The sequence below is a fragment of the Megalobrama amblycephala genome, linkage group LG9, assembly GCF_018812025.1.
Source record: "Megalobrama amblycephala isolate DHTTF-2021 linkage group LG9, ASM1881202v1, whole genome shotgun sequence".
NCBI lineage: Eukaryota > Metazoa > Chordata > Actinopteri > Cypriniformes > Xenocyprididae > Megalobrama > Megalobrama amblycephala.
Window position 1 is genome coordinate 38050699 of NC_063052.1, and position 17855 is coordinate 38068553.

Sequence of the window (17855 nt, forward strand, 5' to 3'; positions counted from 1 at the left end):
AATACATAAATTATTTTTGTGTTTATATTAATTATAAATTAATTACACATAAAACAGTATTTGGGGGGCTTAATTGTCATAATACAAAAAATGTGATGATACAAATAATATTCTACTACCACTCTAAAGTTTTGTTTTAATAATTTTATTAATAATTTTATTCAGAAAGTGACATTTATTATGTTAAAAAAAGATTTCTATTTCAAATAAATGTTATTCTTTTGAACTTTATATTCATCAAAGAATTCTGAAAAATAAAATGCATCACCGTTTCCACAGAAATATGAAGCAGTTTCAACATTGATAATAATCAGAAATGTTTCTTGAGCAGCAAATCATCATATTAGAATGATTTCTGAAGGATCATGTGACACTAAAGACTGGAGTAATGATGCTGAAAATTCAGCTTTGATCACAGGAATAAATTAAATTTTAATATATATTCAAATAGAAAGCGGTTATTTTAAATTGTAATAATATTTCATAATATTGCTGTTTTTACTGTATTTTTGATCAAATAAATGCAGCCTTGGTAAGCAGAAGAAACTTTTTTTCCAGTAACAAAACTTGAAAAGTAGAGCATCTTTTGATTTTCTTTTGATTTTAGGGGTTTATTATCTAATGTAACTCACCTCCCAAATCTGTCTTTCCTGTTAAAGTCTGCACCTGTGTTGAGCAACAGATTCAAACATTCCAGATTCCTAAAGGAGGAGAGATGGGACAATAAAGCATCCAGGCCACAGGGGGAGCTGATGAGCCAATCAGAGAGAAGCAGCGCTGTGACTCACCCTCCTGCAGCGGCCGCATGCAAACACGTCCTGCCAAAGTCATCCGGCGTGTCGATGTCAAAACCTGAAGCAAAAGATAACCATTATCAAGAGCAGTACACAAATGAACTTCCGTGAGAGAGGGAAAAGTCTGTTTGTTACTCAGGAATCAATTTTATAACTGCTGTTATATGAATATAAATGTTGAAGATAAATGTGATTCACCTGAGGAGAGCAGTTTCCGGCAGCAGTCTGAAAATCCGCTCAGCGCCGCCAGATGCAGCGGGAACATGCCGTGGATGCCCCGCCTACAGAGGCGGAGTCACAGTCACATGATCAGCATGAGCTCATAAATCAGGCGTAACCGTGTAAACACACGTCCTGTCACTCACTTTGCCGTATCCGCACCGTTCGTCATGAGAGTGTTGATGAGCAGCTCGTGACCGTAACGAGCCGCTATATGAAGCGGAGAGTTTCCGTTCTCATCCTCGCAGTCGATCTCTGAGCCTACAAACGGGAAAACGGAGGATGACGAGTAACTGGAGAGGAAGACGAACAAGAAACGAGTAGGATAACGCACTCACCGTTCTGAATGATGGCCTGTGATCTGGAGTATCGTCCGTGAATGGCCGCCATGTGGAGAGGAGTTTTACCATCTTTACTCTGGAAAAGAAGTTATTTTAGTATTTTAAAAGTGTTAGTTCCTTTGAAAAAAAAAAAAAATCTTACTTACAAAACCGAGTTCTGTGCGAACCGACCCTAACTGGAAAATTGGGAAAAGTCACTGACCCTGCTGTTGACATTGGCCCTGTTGGCAACGAGCAGCTCCAGACATAGCGCCCCCTGGCGGGAGGCAGCGGTGAAGTGCAGCGGGGAGAAGCCCTTCTCGTTCACTTGATTGACATCAGCACCTGCTTCTATCAGCTCATTCACCACCACGTCCTGCCCGTTGAAACACGCCAAGTGCAGAGGACTGTTTCCATACGCGTTCGGCTCGTTAATCTGAAGACAAAGAGGGACAGATGTTTTGGTTAATGTTTCAACAGTTATTTTAAACAAAACCGTAATAATATAGTTTTACTGCATTATTGATCCAGTAAATGCCGTGGTGCAGATGATGTAAATACAGTCATAATTACAGTCAATAATACAGTATAATATAGTCTGCTAGATATTATATTACATACAGTTATGATTGGCTAACGTCATTGCATAGGAAACAGTATCAATGCCTCCTCGCTATTGCATGCGAGTAACTGTTTTGTAAACAATATCCATATAAAAAGCATTATGCATTATTGTTTACCTATGGTTTGTGATGCAGCTGCTGTCAGAAACTTTTGTTTCTTTGCGAACTCTCCATTACATTGTACCTTTACTATAAAACAATCTGCAGTCAAATGCTCCGAACAAACATATAATCCTCTGACAGGAAACATATAATCCATCCACTTGTTCCTGCCTCTGGGATTGGTTAAATAAATGCTTTGTTTATAATAAGATATGAAACTTGTAGGATGATTTAAAGGTGCCCTAGATTCAAAAATTGAATTTACCTCGGCATAGTTGAATAACAAGAGTTCAGTACATGGAAAAGACATACAGTGAGTCTCAAACTCCATTGTTTCCTCCTTCTTATATAAATCTCATTTGTTTAAAAGACCTCCGAAGAACAGGCGAATCTCAACATAACACCGACTGTTACGTAACAGTCGGGGTGTACGCCCCCAATATTTGCATATGCCAGCCCATGTTCCCAACATTATGAAAGGCATTAGACAAGGGCAGGCAGTATTAACGTCTGGATCTGTGCAGATGAATCATCAGACTAGGTAAGCAAGCAAGGACAATAGCGAAAAATAGTAGATGGAGCGATAATAACTGACATGATCCATGATATCATGATATTTTTAGTGATATTTGTAAATTGTCTTTCTAAATGTTTCGTTAGCATGTTGCTAATGTACTGTTAAATGTGGTTAAAGTTACCATCGTTTCTTACTGTATTCACGAAGACAAGAGCCGTTGCTATTTTCATTTTTAAACACTTGCAGTCTATACTATAACTATATTCTTTATAAATCTCTCCAACAGTGTAGCATTAGCCGTTAGCCACGGAGCATAGCCTCAAACTCATTCAGAATCAAATGTAAACATCAAAATAAACACTTTACTTACGCGATTAGACATGCTGCATGACAAACACTTTGTAAAGATCCATTTTGAGGGTTATATTAGCTGTGTGAACTTTTTTTATGTTGTTTAAGGCAAGCGCGAGCTCTTGGGGCGTGGAGCACGAGATTTAAAGGGCCACACACCCTGAATCGGCTCATTTATAATTATGCCCCAAAATAGGCAGTTAAAAAAAATGAATTAAAAAAAATCTATAGGGTATTTTGAGCTGAAACTTCACAGACACATTCAGGGGACACCTTAGACTTATATTACATCTTTAAAAAAAAAGTTCTAGGGCACCTTTAATGGTACAAACCCCTTTTTAAATGTCAAAAGATTAATGCAAATTTGATTTCTTTCTTTTATAATTTAAGAAAAACAGCATATAACAATGTGAGTTCAATGAATGTAGATGTAGAATGAAGAAAACTTGTGAATGGTATTTAATTTGAACATTTGTAGCTTTGGCTATACATATGGAATGTGTTCTCTATTTAAAAACAATCACAGTTCACGTGATGACCAAGAGGCGGAGTTGTATGTACATATGGGCGGGGCTTACTTACATCAACTCCCAGATTCAGCAGGTATTTCACCACATTGATCATTCCACTGGAGGCAGCGGCGTGAAGCGGAGTGTATGATTTCTTATCCTTGCAGCAAACCTCAGCACCATGAGACACCAGTAACTTCATGACCTCTAAATGACCTGAGACAGAGAGAGACAGAGAGGGAGTGAGTGATTTCAGATCAATGACAAAAACATGTTTTCTGTTTGTTCTGATGTTGATGTTGATGTTTTTCACCCATGTATGCAGCCCAGTGAACAGCTCGTCTGTCCTTCTTATCAAAAGCGTTGATGTTTGCACCTCTGGACACAAGCAACTGAACCATCTGCAATAAAGACACTAAAGATTACACATGCACGCATGTCAGATTTGAAGATTATGATTTTAGCAAGAGTCAAGATGGGAAGTATAAATTAAAATCAATTTATCATTATGTTCCAGTAGAATAAGTGTCATTTTAATTCCAATCAAATTAAATTCATGTTATTTGACTCATAAGAAATTCATGTTATTCACTCACTTTTTCCCCTCGTCTGCCTGGAATAAAAACCCTGACTGATCAATAATATATCAGCTTTTGGGTCATGTGTCTGCCAGTGGCATTCTAGACAGACCTCAATCTGTTGATCTCAGTGTAGAAAGAAGATAAAAAAGATATAGTGGAGCAGAAAAAAGGGCAAAGTTTGTGCCAACTGATTGCCTGTGTCAACTAGTCTTGGGTCACATGACTTTTAAGATGGTCTGACTTTGTTTTGAAAGTTCAAATGCAAATATACAATAGCGTTTGAAAGTTTGAGGTTGGTATGATTTTGTAATGTTTTTGAAAGAAGTCTTTTCTGCTCACCAAAGCTGTGTTTATTTGATCAAAAATAAAGTAAAAACAGTAATTTTGTGAAATATTATTACAATATTATTTTAAAATAACTGTTTTCTGTGTGATTATATTTTAAAACGTAATTTATTTCTGTGATCAAAGCTGAATTTTCAGCATCATTACTCCAGTCTTCAGTGTCACATGATCCTTCAGAAATCATTCTAATATTCCAATTTGCTGCTCAAGAAACATTTATGATTATCATTAATGTTGAAAACAGTTGTGCCGCTTCAAATTTTAGTTGAAACCATGATATTCTTTGATGAATAGAAAGTTCAAAAGAACATCATTTATTTGAAACAGAAATCTTTTGTAACATTATAAATGTCACTTTTTATCAATTTAATGTGTCCTACAAAAAAATCTTTATGACTATAAACTGGTGAACGGTAGTGTAATCTGTAAAATTAGAAAAATGCATTAACCAGAGTGAAATTTATATGATCAGAGACTATGTTTCTGTATTTTACATTAAAGGCACAATATGTAATTTTTCACCACTAGAGGTCACTCATTCAAAACAAAGGTGTAGTTTGATGATGCCTTGATTTGGCGGAATCATGGGAGGTGTTGTCTTCATGTCTACAGCCGGTGAAAAAGAATCCGACAGGACTCATATTCCGAAATCATATTCATGGATGATCTAATGTATTACAAGATTTATTAAAGGTGCCCTAGAACCAGTTTTTACAAGATGTAATATAAGTCTAAGGTGTCCCCTGAATGTGTCTGTGAAGTTTCAGCTCAAAATACCCCATAGATTTTTAACTGCCTATTTTGGGGCATCATTAACTATGCACCGATTCAGGCTGCGGCCCCTTTAAATCGCACGCTCCCTGCCCCCGAACTCTCGACTATAATACAGTGCATTTACAAAGTTCACACAGCTAATATAACCCTCAAATGGATCTTTACAAGATGTTCGTCATGCATACTGAATGCATGCGTCGGACCATGTGAGTATAGTATTTATTTGGATGTTTACATTTGATTCTGAATGAGTTTGATAGAGCTCCGTGGCTAAAGCTAACATTACACACTGTTGGAGAGATTTATAAAGAATGAAGTTGTGTTTATGCATTATACAGACTGCAAGTGTTTAAAAATGAAAATAGCGACGGCTCTTGTCTCCGTGAATACAGTAAGAAACTATGGTAACTTTAACCACATTTAACAGTACATTAGCAACATGCTAACGAAACATTTATAAAGACAATTTACAAATATCACTAAAAATATCATGATATCATGGATCATGTCAGTTATTATCGCTCCATCTACTATTTTTCACTATTGTTCTTGCTTGCTTACCTAGTCTGATGATTCGGCTGTGCTGATCCAGACGTTAATACTGGCTGCCCTTTTGTAATGCCTTGAACATGAGCTGGAATATGCAAATATTGGGGGCGTACATATTAATGATCCCGACTGTTACGTAACAGTCGGTGTTATGTTGAGATTCGCCTGTTCTTCGGAGGTCTTTTAAACAAATGAGATTTACACAAGAAGACATTAACATTACTGTAGTATGAAGCAGGGTGTGGAGCAGAACGAGGCCGCTGGAGCGATTGCTAATCAGAGACGAACGCAAAACACAGTTCGAGAGCAGCAAACTTTTATTATGCTGCAGATGAGCACTTTTGCTTCTTCCGGCCATGAGTATGTGGGGGAAGCGCAGCGCTGTTTATCATATTAGATACATTTGTGTGTTGAAAGTTGTTATAAAGCTACTCTGAGCGTTCGCTCGGCGGCTGCTGTGAGACTCTTGTTGCACACTGCAGTAAGCTAGATCGATATTAGACATGGTAACACATGGTACTTGCTGTAAATCAAGAAAACAAGATTTAAAGGGGCGGTTGATTATGATTTTCTCCAGCTTTGTTGTTGTTGAGCAACTGAAGCACGATCTGTTAAAGCTCCACCCTCTTCTGGAAAGGGGGCCGGGAGCAGCAGCTCATTTGCATTTAAAGGGACACACACAAAAATGTTGTGTTTTTGCTCACATCCAAATAGAGGCAAATTTGACAAGCTATAATAAATGATCTGTGGGGTATTTTGAGCTGAAACTTCACAGACACATTCTGGAGACACCGGAGACTTATATTACATCTTGTGAAAGGGGCATTATAGGTCTCCTTTAAACAATAAGACTTACTGTGTTGAGCTATATAACATGATTAGTTTTCTGTCGATGAATGTATCCAAACAGTTGTTCACCTGTTATATAAATAAAAAAAAAATCAAGGGTAACGTGGGTATGATGTCATTGATAGGCGACGCACGGACACAGCCCGTGTCCTGGTTAAAATTGCTTATTTCTCTGGATTTAAACATTCTTGGAAACATTTGGGATAATGTACGTACACAAGTCAACTAAATGTATAACATATTTTAATCCAAAAATGTTACATATTGTGCCTTTAAAGCATGTGAACACCCAGACTTTCTTATTTCACTCTTGGTGTAAATATCTCTTTAGTCTGTCATACTTTTCCTTTCATTCTTTGTGTAAACAGGTCTTGTTTCCTCTTCTATGACAGGCAGATATTGTGCACCTGTTGATCTGTGTGTGTGAGAAATGACAGTGAGAGTGAACGTCTGACCTCCAGGTGTCCGCTGAAGGCCGCGTGATGAAGAGGCGTACGTCCGGCGCGGTCCGACACGTTGACGTTGCTTAGCAATGGCACTAATGCCTCGGCGCAGCGCACTGCTTTATGGGCCGCGGCCACGTGCAGTGGCGTCTGCCAGTTTTTATCCCTTGCGTTGACATCCGCAGAGTGTTTCAACAGCACCTGGACGGCCTCCTGAACACACAATGAGGACATTAATGACCCTGAAAACATTTGTTTGTTTATATTTGTTGTTCCGACGACGTGGAGGACGTGTCGTACCTCACTACAGGAAGCTACGGCCCGATGAAGAGGAGTGAGCCATTTATTATCTTTGGCATTTACTCTCGCCCCTGAGAGAAAGAGAGAGAAAGGATATGCGAAATGTATTACAGTTATTAATGTCACAGTTGAAGCCGGATACGTTGAGCTTCCCATAAACTCCCACAATCCTGTGGGATCACATCTGTTGCTTAAAATACAGCAGCACCTGTTACTTTTACTCTGTCATTCATGATGACAACCCCCCGTAATACACGTACATATTATGCGGCCATTTCAGGAAGTCACATGATGTGTATGTGTTTTGTCAGTGTGTCATTAGTGTAGAGCTCAGCGAATATGAGTTTTCAGTGATCGATTGCTAAATCTAGAAAGGCGTCTGGCCGATATAATTGACAGAAATTAGGAATTTTTTATTATATACTGTACACAATGTCAGAATGGTGTTGTTAGTTGTTGCTACTGGGTTTCTAGTGTGTTTAAATGCTTGATGTTTTATTTAGATGATAACATTTGCATCTAAACAGACGCTTTAATGACGCACACTACTGTTCAAAAGTTTGGGGTCAGTACAATTATTTTTTAAAGAAATTAATACTTTTAATTCATCAAGGATGCATTACATTGATCAAAAGAGACTGTAAAAGATGTATTTTATATTTCAGATAAATGCTGTTCTACTTTCTATTCATCAAAGAATCCTGCAAAAATGCTTCAATTTCCACAGAATTACGAAGCAGCACAACTGTTTTCAATATTGATAATAATCAGAAATGTTTCAAATCAGCATATTAGAATGATTTCTGAAGGATCATGTGACACTGAAGACTGGAGTAATGATGCTGAAAATTCAGCTTTGATCACAGGAATAAATTACAATTTAATATATATTCAAATAGAAAACTACTATTTTGAATTGTAATAATATTTCACAATATTACTGTTTTTTTACTGTACTTTTAATCAAATAAATGCAGCCTTGGTGAAAAGAAAAGACTTCTTTCAAACCCCAAACTTTCAAACTAGGGCTGTAAAAATTATTTTTTGTCCAAAACAGATGATACAAAAGCATTGGTATATTAATGAATTTCTATATTCCAGTCACTGCACTGGAGGTTTGTGTTCTCATAACTCATGTGGATTCATACCTGACAAGATGAGCAGCTCTATGATCTCAGCGTCGCCCAGGTACGCAGCTGCGTGGAGTGGTGTCCTCTTCTCATTGTCCTGAGGAGTCACAATCACAGCCATTAACAAAAAAATCATGTTGAAAACTCAAAGTAGCATATTACACATACTATTTCAGCAATACACAATCTACCCGATTCCAAAAAAGTTGGGACACTGTACAAATTGTGAATAAAAACAGAATGCAATGATGTGGAAGTTTCAAATTTCAATATTTTATTCAGAATACAACATAGATGACATATCAAATGTTTAAACTGAGAAAATGTATCATTTTAAGGGAAAAATAAGTTGATTTTAAATTTCATGGCATCAACACGTCTCAAAAAAGTTGGGTCAAGGCCATGTTTACCACTGTGTGGCATCCCCTCTTCTTTTTATAACAGTCTGCAAACGTCTGGGGACTGAGGAGACAAGTTGCTCAAGTTTAGGAATAGGAACGTTGTCCCATTCTTGTCTAATACAGGCTTCTAGTTGCTCAACTGTTTTAGGTCTTCTTTGTCGCATCTTCCTCTTTATGATGCGCCAAATGTTTTCTATGGGTGAAAGATCTGGACTGCAGGCTGGCCATTTCAGTACCTGGATCCTTCTTCTACGCAGCCATGATGTTGTAATTGATGCAGTATGTGGTCTGGCATTGTCATGTTGGAAAATGCAAGGTCTTCCCTGAAAGAGACGACGTCTGGATGGGAGCATATGTTGTTCTAGAACTTGGATATACCTTTCAGCATTGATGGTGCCTTTCCAGATGTGTAAGCTGCCCATGCCACACGCACTCATGCAACCCCATACCATCAGAGATGCAGGCTTCTGAACTGAGCGCTGATAACAATTTGGGTTGTCCTTGTCCTCTTTAGTCCGGATGACATGGCATCCCAGTTTTCCAAAAAGAACTTCAAATTTTGATTCGTCTGACCACAGAACAGTTTTCCACTTTGCCACAGTCCATTTTAAATGAGCCTTGGCCCAGAGAAAACGCCTGCGCTTCTGGATCATGTTTAGATATGGCTTCTTTTTTGACCTATAGAGTTTTAGCCGGCAACGGCGAATGGCACGGTGGATTGTGTTCACCGACAATGTTTTCTGGAAGTATTCCCGAGCCCATGTTGTGATTTCCATTACAGTAGCATTCCTGTATGTGATGCAGTGCCGTCTAAGGGCCTGAAGATCACGAGCATCCAGTGTGGTTTTCCGGCCTTGACCCTTACGCACAGAGATTGTTCCAGATTCTCTGAATCTTTGGATGATATTATGCACTGTAGATGAAGATAACTTCAAACTCTTTGCAATTTTTCTCTGAGAAACTCCTTTCTGATATTGCTCCACTATTTTTCGCCGCAGTATTGGGGGAATTGGTGATCCTCTGCCCATCTTGACTTCTGAGAGACACTGCCACTCTGAGAGGCTCTTTTTATACCCAATCATGTTGCCAATTGACCTAATAAGTTGCAAATTGGTCCTCCAGCTGTTCCTTATATGTACATTTAGCTTTTCCGGCCTCTTATTTCTACCTGTCCCAACTTTTTTGGAATGTGTAGCTCTCATGAAATCCAAAATGAGCCAATATTTGGCATGACATTTTAAAATGTCTCACTTTCAACATTTGATATGTTATCTATATTCTATTGTGAATAAAATATAAGTTTATGAGATTTGTAAATTATTGCATTCCTTTTTTATTCACAATTTGTACAGTGTCCCAACTTTTTGGAATCGGGTTTGTATATGTTTGTATGTATATATATATATATATATATATATATATATATATATATATATATATATATATATATATATATATATATATATATATATATATATATATATATATATACACACACACACACACACACACACACACACTTCTGCTCAAACGGTTGGGGTTGGTAAGATTTTTTTAATGTTTTTGAAAGAAGTCTCTTCTGCTCACCAAGGCTGCATTTATTTGATCAAAAATACAGTAAAAACAGTAATATTGTGAAATATTATTACAATTTTAAATATCTGCTTTCTATGTGAATATATTGTAAAGTGTAATTTATTCCTGTGATCAAAGCTGAATTTTCAGCATCATTACTCCAGTCTTCAGTGTCACATGATCCTTCAGAAATCATTCTGATATTCTGATTTGCTGCTCAAGAAACATTTATGATCATTAGGATTCTTTGATGAACAGAAAGTTCAAAAGAACAGTATTTATTTGAAATAGAATCTTTTGTAACATTATAACATGTCACAGTCACTTTTGATCAACTTAATGCATCCTTGCTGAATAAAAGAATTCATTTCTTTAGAAAAAATCATTATGTCTCTATCGCTGATTGGTGCAAGAGAAAAACATCAACCAATCAAATTCTCTAGAACTACTGCAGCTCAAAAATACACATCCAAAACACATCTGCTGTTTATACTATATCGAAAATAGTAATTTTGTAATTCACCTCTGATTTGCATGTGTTTTGAAAGCTTGGTGTTTGATGCATGTGTGGTTTCAGCAGGGTGTGTGATATATGATACACACACTGGATTCTTGTGCATGGCACACAGTGATACATTCGTGTGTGTGAGAGAGATCCACACCGATCAATGTGGCCACAGATCTCTTGAGACGGCATGCAGAAACATGAGACACACACACATTTTTCTGTTTCAGGTTCCTGAGATCTTCTGCGATCACTGTAGCTTTAAACATTCCTCCAGATGCCTGAGTAAAGCTCGTTCTACATTTTCATCAATAAAGGCAATTACGAAAGAGCGGCAATCATTCATTCTCCAGTGTCATGCCACCCTGCAGGCTTCTGTTTTCCATCTGGTCTGGAATGAGAATGGAAAACAGGAGGCCAAGCCACACTGAGTCATCTGACCCAAAAGGCCATCAGTGATTGGTTGGCTTGGCAGTCAAATGGGCGTCGCTCCAGTCCAGAGCGGGCATTGGCGATGAAAACAGACTCCTCATTAAACAGCAAGCAGTGAAATAACCATCTTCAGTCCAAATGCAGGCTCATGACAGAGTATTAACCTCTCAGATGAAGAGCCATTATCAAATGAAGGATAATAATGTACAGAAACTGCCCCTGTGTCCATTTCAGAAGACCATCCATCACTGAGAGATCAATGAACTGATTTCAATACCCAGCCAGATGCAATAAAGACTAAAAAGGACCCATTTACAGAGAACTTCAATGGAATTTAAAGGGATAGTTTAGCCAAAAAGTGTGTTTTTGTAAGTAATGGACATTTACCTGTACATTGACATCTTCTTTCTTGAATATGAGAGAGCGAACTTCATCTGTGTCCACATTAAATATGGCTTTAATCAGAGAGGGCTGTGGAGGAATGAGAGAGAAACAGTCAAATACAACAATGAAGATATTGTTAAACTCAGAGAAGCATTATATTGATCAAAACTGAAATTATGACAAGCTCTTTTTGAATGTGTTGAAAATGTTGTGTAAGATGAAAAGAAGCTAAATGAATGAAACATTGTGTTTAATCTATGCAGAAATGATGAATTCTGAGAATAAAACGTCAAGCGGTTTATTACAGACAGCAGAAGAAAAGATACCATTGATTCATCAAGACGCCAAAGAGAAAAATCCATTCGAGTTCAGGATGAAATAAAATGTATTTAATAGTGTATGAAATCAGTTCTAACATCATCTGTGAGAATATGGAGAGATAGGGAGAGAGTTTGAGTTTAACTGTCCCTCTGTGCTCACTTACTTTACTTTAAACAGAATCAAATCAACAGTTTATACTGGACAGATTATAAATGAAGATTTCCAACCAGGTCAAAGGAATACAGTATGATGGGGAGATTTTGGCCAATATAGCCAATAATTATGCTTACAATGTAGCTGATAATGAAGTTATGCATGTAAAATCATGTATAATTCTAGATTCTAATAAAGTGTAAATGTTTGTTTGTTAAATAAAAAGGAAAATGGCACATTATTTGCTTTGGCTAATACTTATATATCATGCAAAACTGTAATATCTGATTGTGAAAATATTGTTTTGCCATGTTCTGACAGCATACAAGCTCTGAATTCATCGAACCAGTGTTATTATTGTCAACTAAAGCTATTAAATAAATTTTTTGTTAATTGAATTAAAGCTGAAATAAAATGAAACAAATATTAGAAGAAAAATTTTAAATTAAAATAAAATTAGAAATGTTGGCAACTATATGGACAAAACCAGTCAGAAAAATAATAAGATTATTATTATTATTAAATAATTTTAAGTTGAAGCACTGAAATTATTCACTGCAAATAAATAAATAAAACTGAAAATGAAATAAAAACAAATTAAACCTAAATAGTAATATTTAAGAATAAAAACTAAACAAAATTAGTAAAAATGAAACTAAAATTTAAATATAAATATAAAAAGAAATGCTAATTCAAAATAGTCATATAATATTGTATAAATAACACTAAAATAACACTGTAATCAAACCAATGAAAACATGCCATAAATATCTCATTCAAGGTTATTCCAAATAAGGACAGGCTACACCTGGCTCCGCCCACCAGCCACACCCTGTTTGATTTATGCAAGAGACGAGCTGACACTTACTGAATGTACTCAAACACACACACACCTGCTGTATGTGGATTCACCTCACAAACACATGATGATGCAGCAGCTGAAAGCAGACACTGTTTTTAAATCACAGTGAAGGAAAGACAGGAGGGAATGTCGTAAAAGAAAGAATGCAGGGAGGTTTCCTCTGTTCAAGGAAACGTGGCTTGTTGTTACAACAGCAAAAACTTCAGCCTGAAGGTCCTAAAAACTGAAAGCAGTAAGAACCACTTAGACTGGGTGCTTTTAACTATTAAAAGACAAAACCAGCCGGCAAAATCAACAGAACTGAAACCTGCCCATCTGGTTCTCCCACCCAACTGCTGATTATCCTGCTAATTTGTCTAGAGTTTCCATTTACACACCTGCTGTTGTCAACGATCAAGAACACTATTAGATACACAAGATGCATTTTGGTCTGAAATGTGTGAGAACACAAATCATAACGCAACACAAAAACATGTGGCATTCTCAACACTATGAGCATTAGCATAAAATGTGTTCCTCTTTTATTAGTTTTCTTTTTTAGGTCTACTACTGTCGTGGCAGAGAAACAGTTTGAAGAATATCTTGCAATAAATGAGACTTTATGAACATGTTTAGCTCCCTGAATAATGCCCTAGTGAAGGTAACACTATCACAGCCAGGTTAAAATAAAAAAAATAATAAACAAATAAAAAAACTTTTTTTTAAATTTATTTTTTAAAGTTTATCTTTAAACATCTATAAAAAATTAAATTAAATAAATATTATAAAAAGGTAAATTAACAAAATATATGGTTCAGGTTTTTAAAGTTTATCTTAGACAGCAATAAATAAAATAAAAAAACTATGAGAAAAAATAAAATAAAAAAATATTACAAGGTTTTTGAAGTTTCTTTGATGAAAAAATAAAAAAATTAATTAATTAAAATAAAATAAAATTAATAAAAACTAAAATAAAACTAAATTAACAATTAATTTAGATTTACAAAAAGTAGAAAATAAAATAAAAACAATTTACAGAACGTTTTTAAAGTTATCTCATAAATAAAATCTGAAACTAAATCTGACCCTATTTCAGTAAAAATCTTTTCATTTGAATCATAAAAATAAAATCATAAATCATAAAATAAAAAATAAATAAATAAAACTTTTTTTAAAAAAAAGTTTAAATATATAAATAAATAAAAATGAATTAATAAATATTAGAAAAAAGTAAATTAAAACAAAATTTATGTTTCAGGTTTTTAAAGTTTATCTTAGACAGCAAAAAAATCTAAAGATAAATAAAAAAAAACTATGAGAAAAAAAATCTATTTAAAAATATTACAAGGTTTTTGAAGTTTCTTTGATGAAAAAATAAAATTAATGAATAAATTAATTTAAATTAGAAATTTAGATTAGAAAAAAATAAAAACAATTTACAGAAAGTTTATAAAGATTATCTCATAAATAAAATCTAAAACTAAAACTAAATTCAAAATCCTTTCATTTGAATTACATAGTAAAGAGCGCATGAGGTTTATTTATGTCTGCATTTGCCTCCTTGAATTCATTTCTGGCCTGAGGCCTGTTCACACAGGACATGTTCTCACATTTTGCTGCAGCATTTTGTAGTTTTTTGATGGACATCATTGGCCTTTCCAATGCATCTCACTGTTTTTTTTTTTTTTCATCATCTCACACCATGTCACCTTTAATTTTCAGAAAGGCCTGAACGTGTGAAGCGTGTCCTAACTAATGCTGTTGTGACATTTGCATCTGACAGCTGTGTTTCCGACCAGGTCAAAGGTCACTAAACTGCTCCTGGTCAGATGATCCAGGGTTTCCAAAGGAATTTTTGGACCTCAGCTGGCAGCACCAAACATCTCCTTACCTGGAACCCCAATCAGATCTGAACATGTCTGTATCCGTCTTCAGATAATAACGGGGACAGATCATGACATGCATCTAATAAAGCAACCAAATCATTTAGCTTTTCTTCTCTTTCTTCTGTCGAAATTCACACCGATACCTGCTGCTTTACACACACACACACACACACACACACACACAAAGAGCTATTATCATCACCTATCCTAATAGTCAAATCAGCCACCTCACCTTCTCGTCCTGAGAGGAATTCTGGGAAATGTGGTCCGGAGTGGCTTTGGAATGCAGAGGGGAGGGTTCGTCATCTTCCACCTCCTCCAGGACCACGATACACACGCGACTCATGCGCTCCGACCGCATAGCTGCCTTTCAAACACACACACACGCGAGAGCTGCTGCTCCTCACATAAAACTCCCGCTCGACGCGCGCGATCCGACCGCGATATTCAGGTCTGGTGCCATTAGTATCCGTCAGTATCCAGCGCGAGCGTTAAATCCCTCTTCCAAACGCACACATCCCGGGGAACAGGGAATTCCTCAGAGCAGGAACATCAGCAGTGCTGCAGTGAGAAGATGCGTGCAGCGTCCTCACACACACTCACACACACACACACACACTCACACTCTCACACACACTCTCTGTGATCTGAGAGAGGACAATGGTGTGTGAGCTCCAGCCTGCTGAAACCTGCACTTTACACACACACACACACAGATCCAACCCCCACCGCAATAACACACCAACCAACCCTACTGCAGAGAGAGAGAGAGAGAGAGAGAGAGAGAGAGAGAGTGAAATATGATGCACAAAGAGCTGATGGGACAAACACAGTCAGGAACAGATCAAATTATTCTCTGTCAGGATCATGAACAAGGTCACTGTGTTTTGTTTTTTACTTTAGAGAGAAAATTGCTTCCAGAAGTGGGTTCAATCTGACAAAGCCTTTGGGGATGTTCTCGAGAGTAAAAAAAAAATAATAAAAAAAATAATAAATAATAATAATAATAAAAAAAACTATATATTATATATATATATAGTTTATTATTATTATTTATAAAGAAAAGCTGTAACAGTATTTGGGTAAATCTCATAAAACATGTCAAGAACACATGTAGGTCATATTACGCCTCAAAATCAAAAAAAATAAATAAGAATTTAAAATATTTATCAAAGCACATTTACAGAAAAGTTGATATACAAAATTTTAAAGTTGTTATACATAATGTATAATGTATATTCATATTTCTTAAACTAAATTTAATTTATGCTGATTTTAATTTATTATTAAATATCATAATATTATTAAATCATTGCATTACAATATTTTGTATATTTTACGCCGGACTGCTTCACAAATGAGGGTCAATTCAATGACAAATGATGAACATGACGGCACATGCTAGTGGATGAATTGAATCAACTCCACAGCAACTACATAAATTTATCCACTAACCATTCAGAAACGTCCAGTTTCATTCTAAAAGTTGTAACTTCTTCCTGAGTCTCTCCATCAGTGTCGACTCCGGTTTGAACAATGTAAGGCTGAACACTTTCGTCATTTTGGCTGCGTGAGATTCTCCAGCTTTGTTGTTGTTGAGCTGTTAAAGCTCCGCCCTCTTCTGGAAAGGGGGCCGGGAGCAGCAGCTCATTTGCATTTAAAGGGACACACACAAAAACGGTCTCCTTTAAGTAAAACATCCAAATATATTGTAATACAGGGATTTCAGTGGAAAATGTGCTTAACTGACATAAAAATAATGTCCAAAATGGTAATATTGCTAAAGCAGTTTTCACTTTCTTTACGCAAAATATTTTTTTGTTTTTCTGACATGCACATGTCCTCATTTAGATACACGGGTAAATGTGTGTGTGTCTCCAATCTCTATGAGATCATGTCTGATCTGTGACTCATTTTCCATTGACTTATCTTCATCTCATCACCCTCCTCTTCCTCCTCCTCTCGCTGCAGCCCACCACAACAAACTGCTGACGGCCTGACACTCGTTAATGGAGAGATGTGCTGAACACACACACACACACTCATCACACTTCAACAGTCACACACAGAATTATTAATCAGACGTGATTTCTGCACAACAGAGCCTTTCCAATTTGAGAAAGCACACCGCCGGCAACAAACAACTCAAAGGAACCACTTGTTATTCGACTAAATCTTTGAAAGTAATTCTGCTGGACTGAACACTTCTGCATGAGAGATTTTCTTCAAAGTAAAAATAGACGATTGTTTTGTGTAACGAGATTTATCAGATAGTATTGCACCACAAGTATCCAGAACATCTAATGGCACCTCTAAGCATGTTACAACAAGATTTAAATGCACTGATGTTCCTGGCAGACGTTCTCCAAACAAAATGACTTTTCAACGTTTCAGATGATGTTTCACAAAAAAAAAAAAAAAAAAACAGACCATAAAAAGGAGCATGAAAGCAGCTTCAGTATCAAAGTCTGAATGAATTACACACCTGTTATCTGTGCCTGGAAACTTATTCCAGAGGTCAGGAATCTTTACTGTACTCAAAGTCACGGGTTCAAAATCATGACATGTCATGCTTATTTAAGGAACTTTCCACAAATAGGGTACAAAATGTTGCTTTGTCTTTAGTGATACATTCATAGGATATTTACCATACATCAACATATTTATATATGCAGGCCACACTACAATTTGTGTAGAAATTGAGAAAAGGGTTAAGGTTAATGACAGTGTTAATTTCGTTGACGAATAATTTTCGTCAACAACATTTTTTCACGGACGAAAACGAGACGATGACTAAATAAAAATGTGTTTTGAATGACTAAAACTATGACTAAAATCTACTCTAATATTCGTCAACGAATAAAAACGAGACAAAAATGAAAGAGAGTGACGATTTGGGAAGATATCCAGTCAGGAACGTTGTCCTGTGTGGAAGATGCGCACATTTGAAG

The 17855-nt window shown here is 36.3% G+C and overlaps 1 protein-coding gene across 2 annotated transcripts in view; it reads right to left on the bottom strand.

Moving 5' to 3' along the window:
- LOC125276086 (serine/threonine-protein phosphatase 6 regulatory ankyrin repeat subunit A-like) overlaps positions 1-17855 on the bottom strand; it is a 35604-nt gene that overhangs the window by 13473 nt on the left and 4276 nt on the right. The window contains exons 1-13 of one of the 2 annotated variants that reach the window (XM_048203506.1): positions 15137-15629; positions 11707-11790; positions 8425-8503; positions 7277-7347; positions 6989-7189; positions 3749-3836; positions 3509-3651; positions 1557-1769; positions 1352-1430; positions 1160-1274; positions 993-1075; positions 789-852; positions 633-701 (exon numbers count right to left, since the gene is read on the bottom strand). In XM_048203506.1, the coding sequence (XP_048059463.1) occupies positions 633-701; positions 789-852; positions 993-1075; positions 1160-1274; positions 1352-1430; positions 1557-1769; positions 3509-3651; positions 3749-3836; positions 6989-7189; positions 7277-7347; positions 8425-8503; positions 11707-11790; positions 15137-15265 (1418 nt within the window). In that variant the 5' untranslated portion in view covers positions 15266-15629. Of the gene's footprint in view, positions 1-632; positions 702-788; positions 853-992; positions 1076-1159; positions 1275-1351; positions 1431-1556; positions 1770-3508; positions 3652-3748; positions 3837-6988; positions 7190-7276; positions 7348-8424; positions 8504-11706; positions 11791-15136; positions 15630-17855 lie in introns of those variants that run through there. The other variant, XM_048203508.1, reaches the window with a different exon arrangement.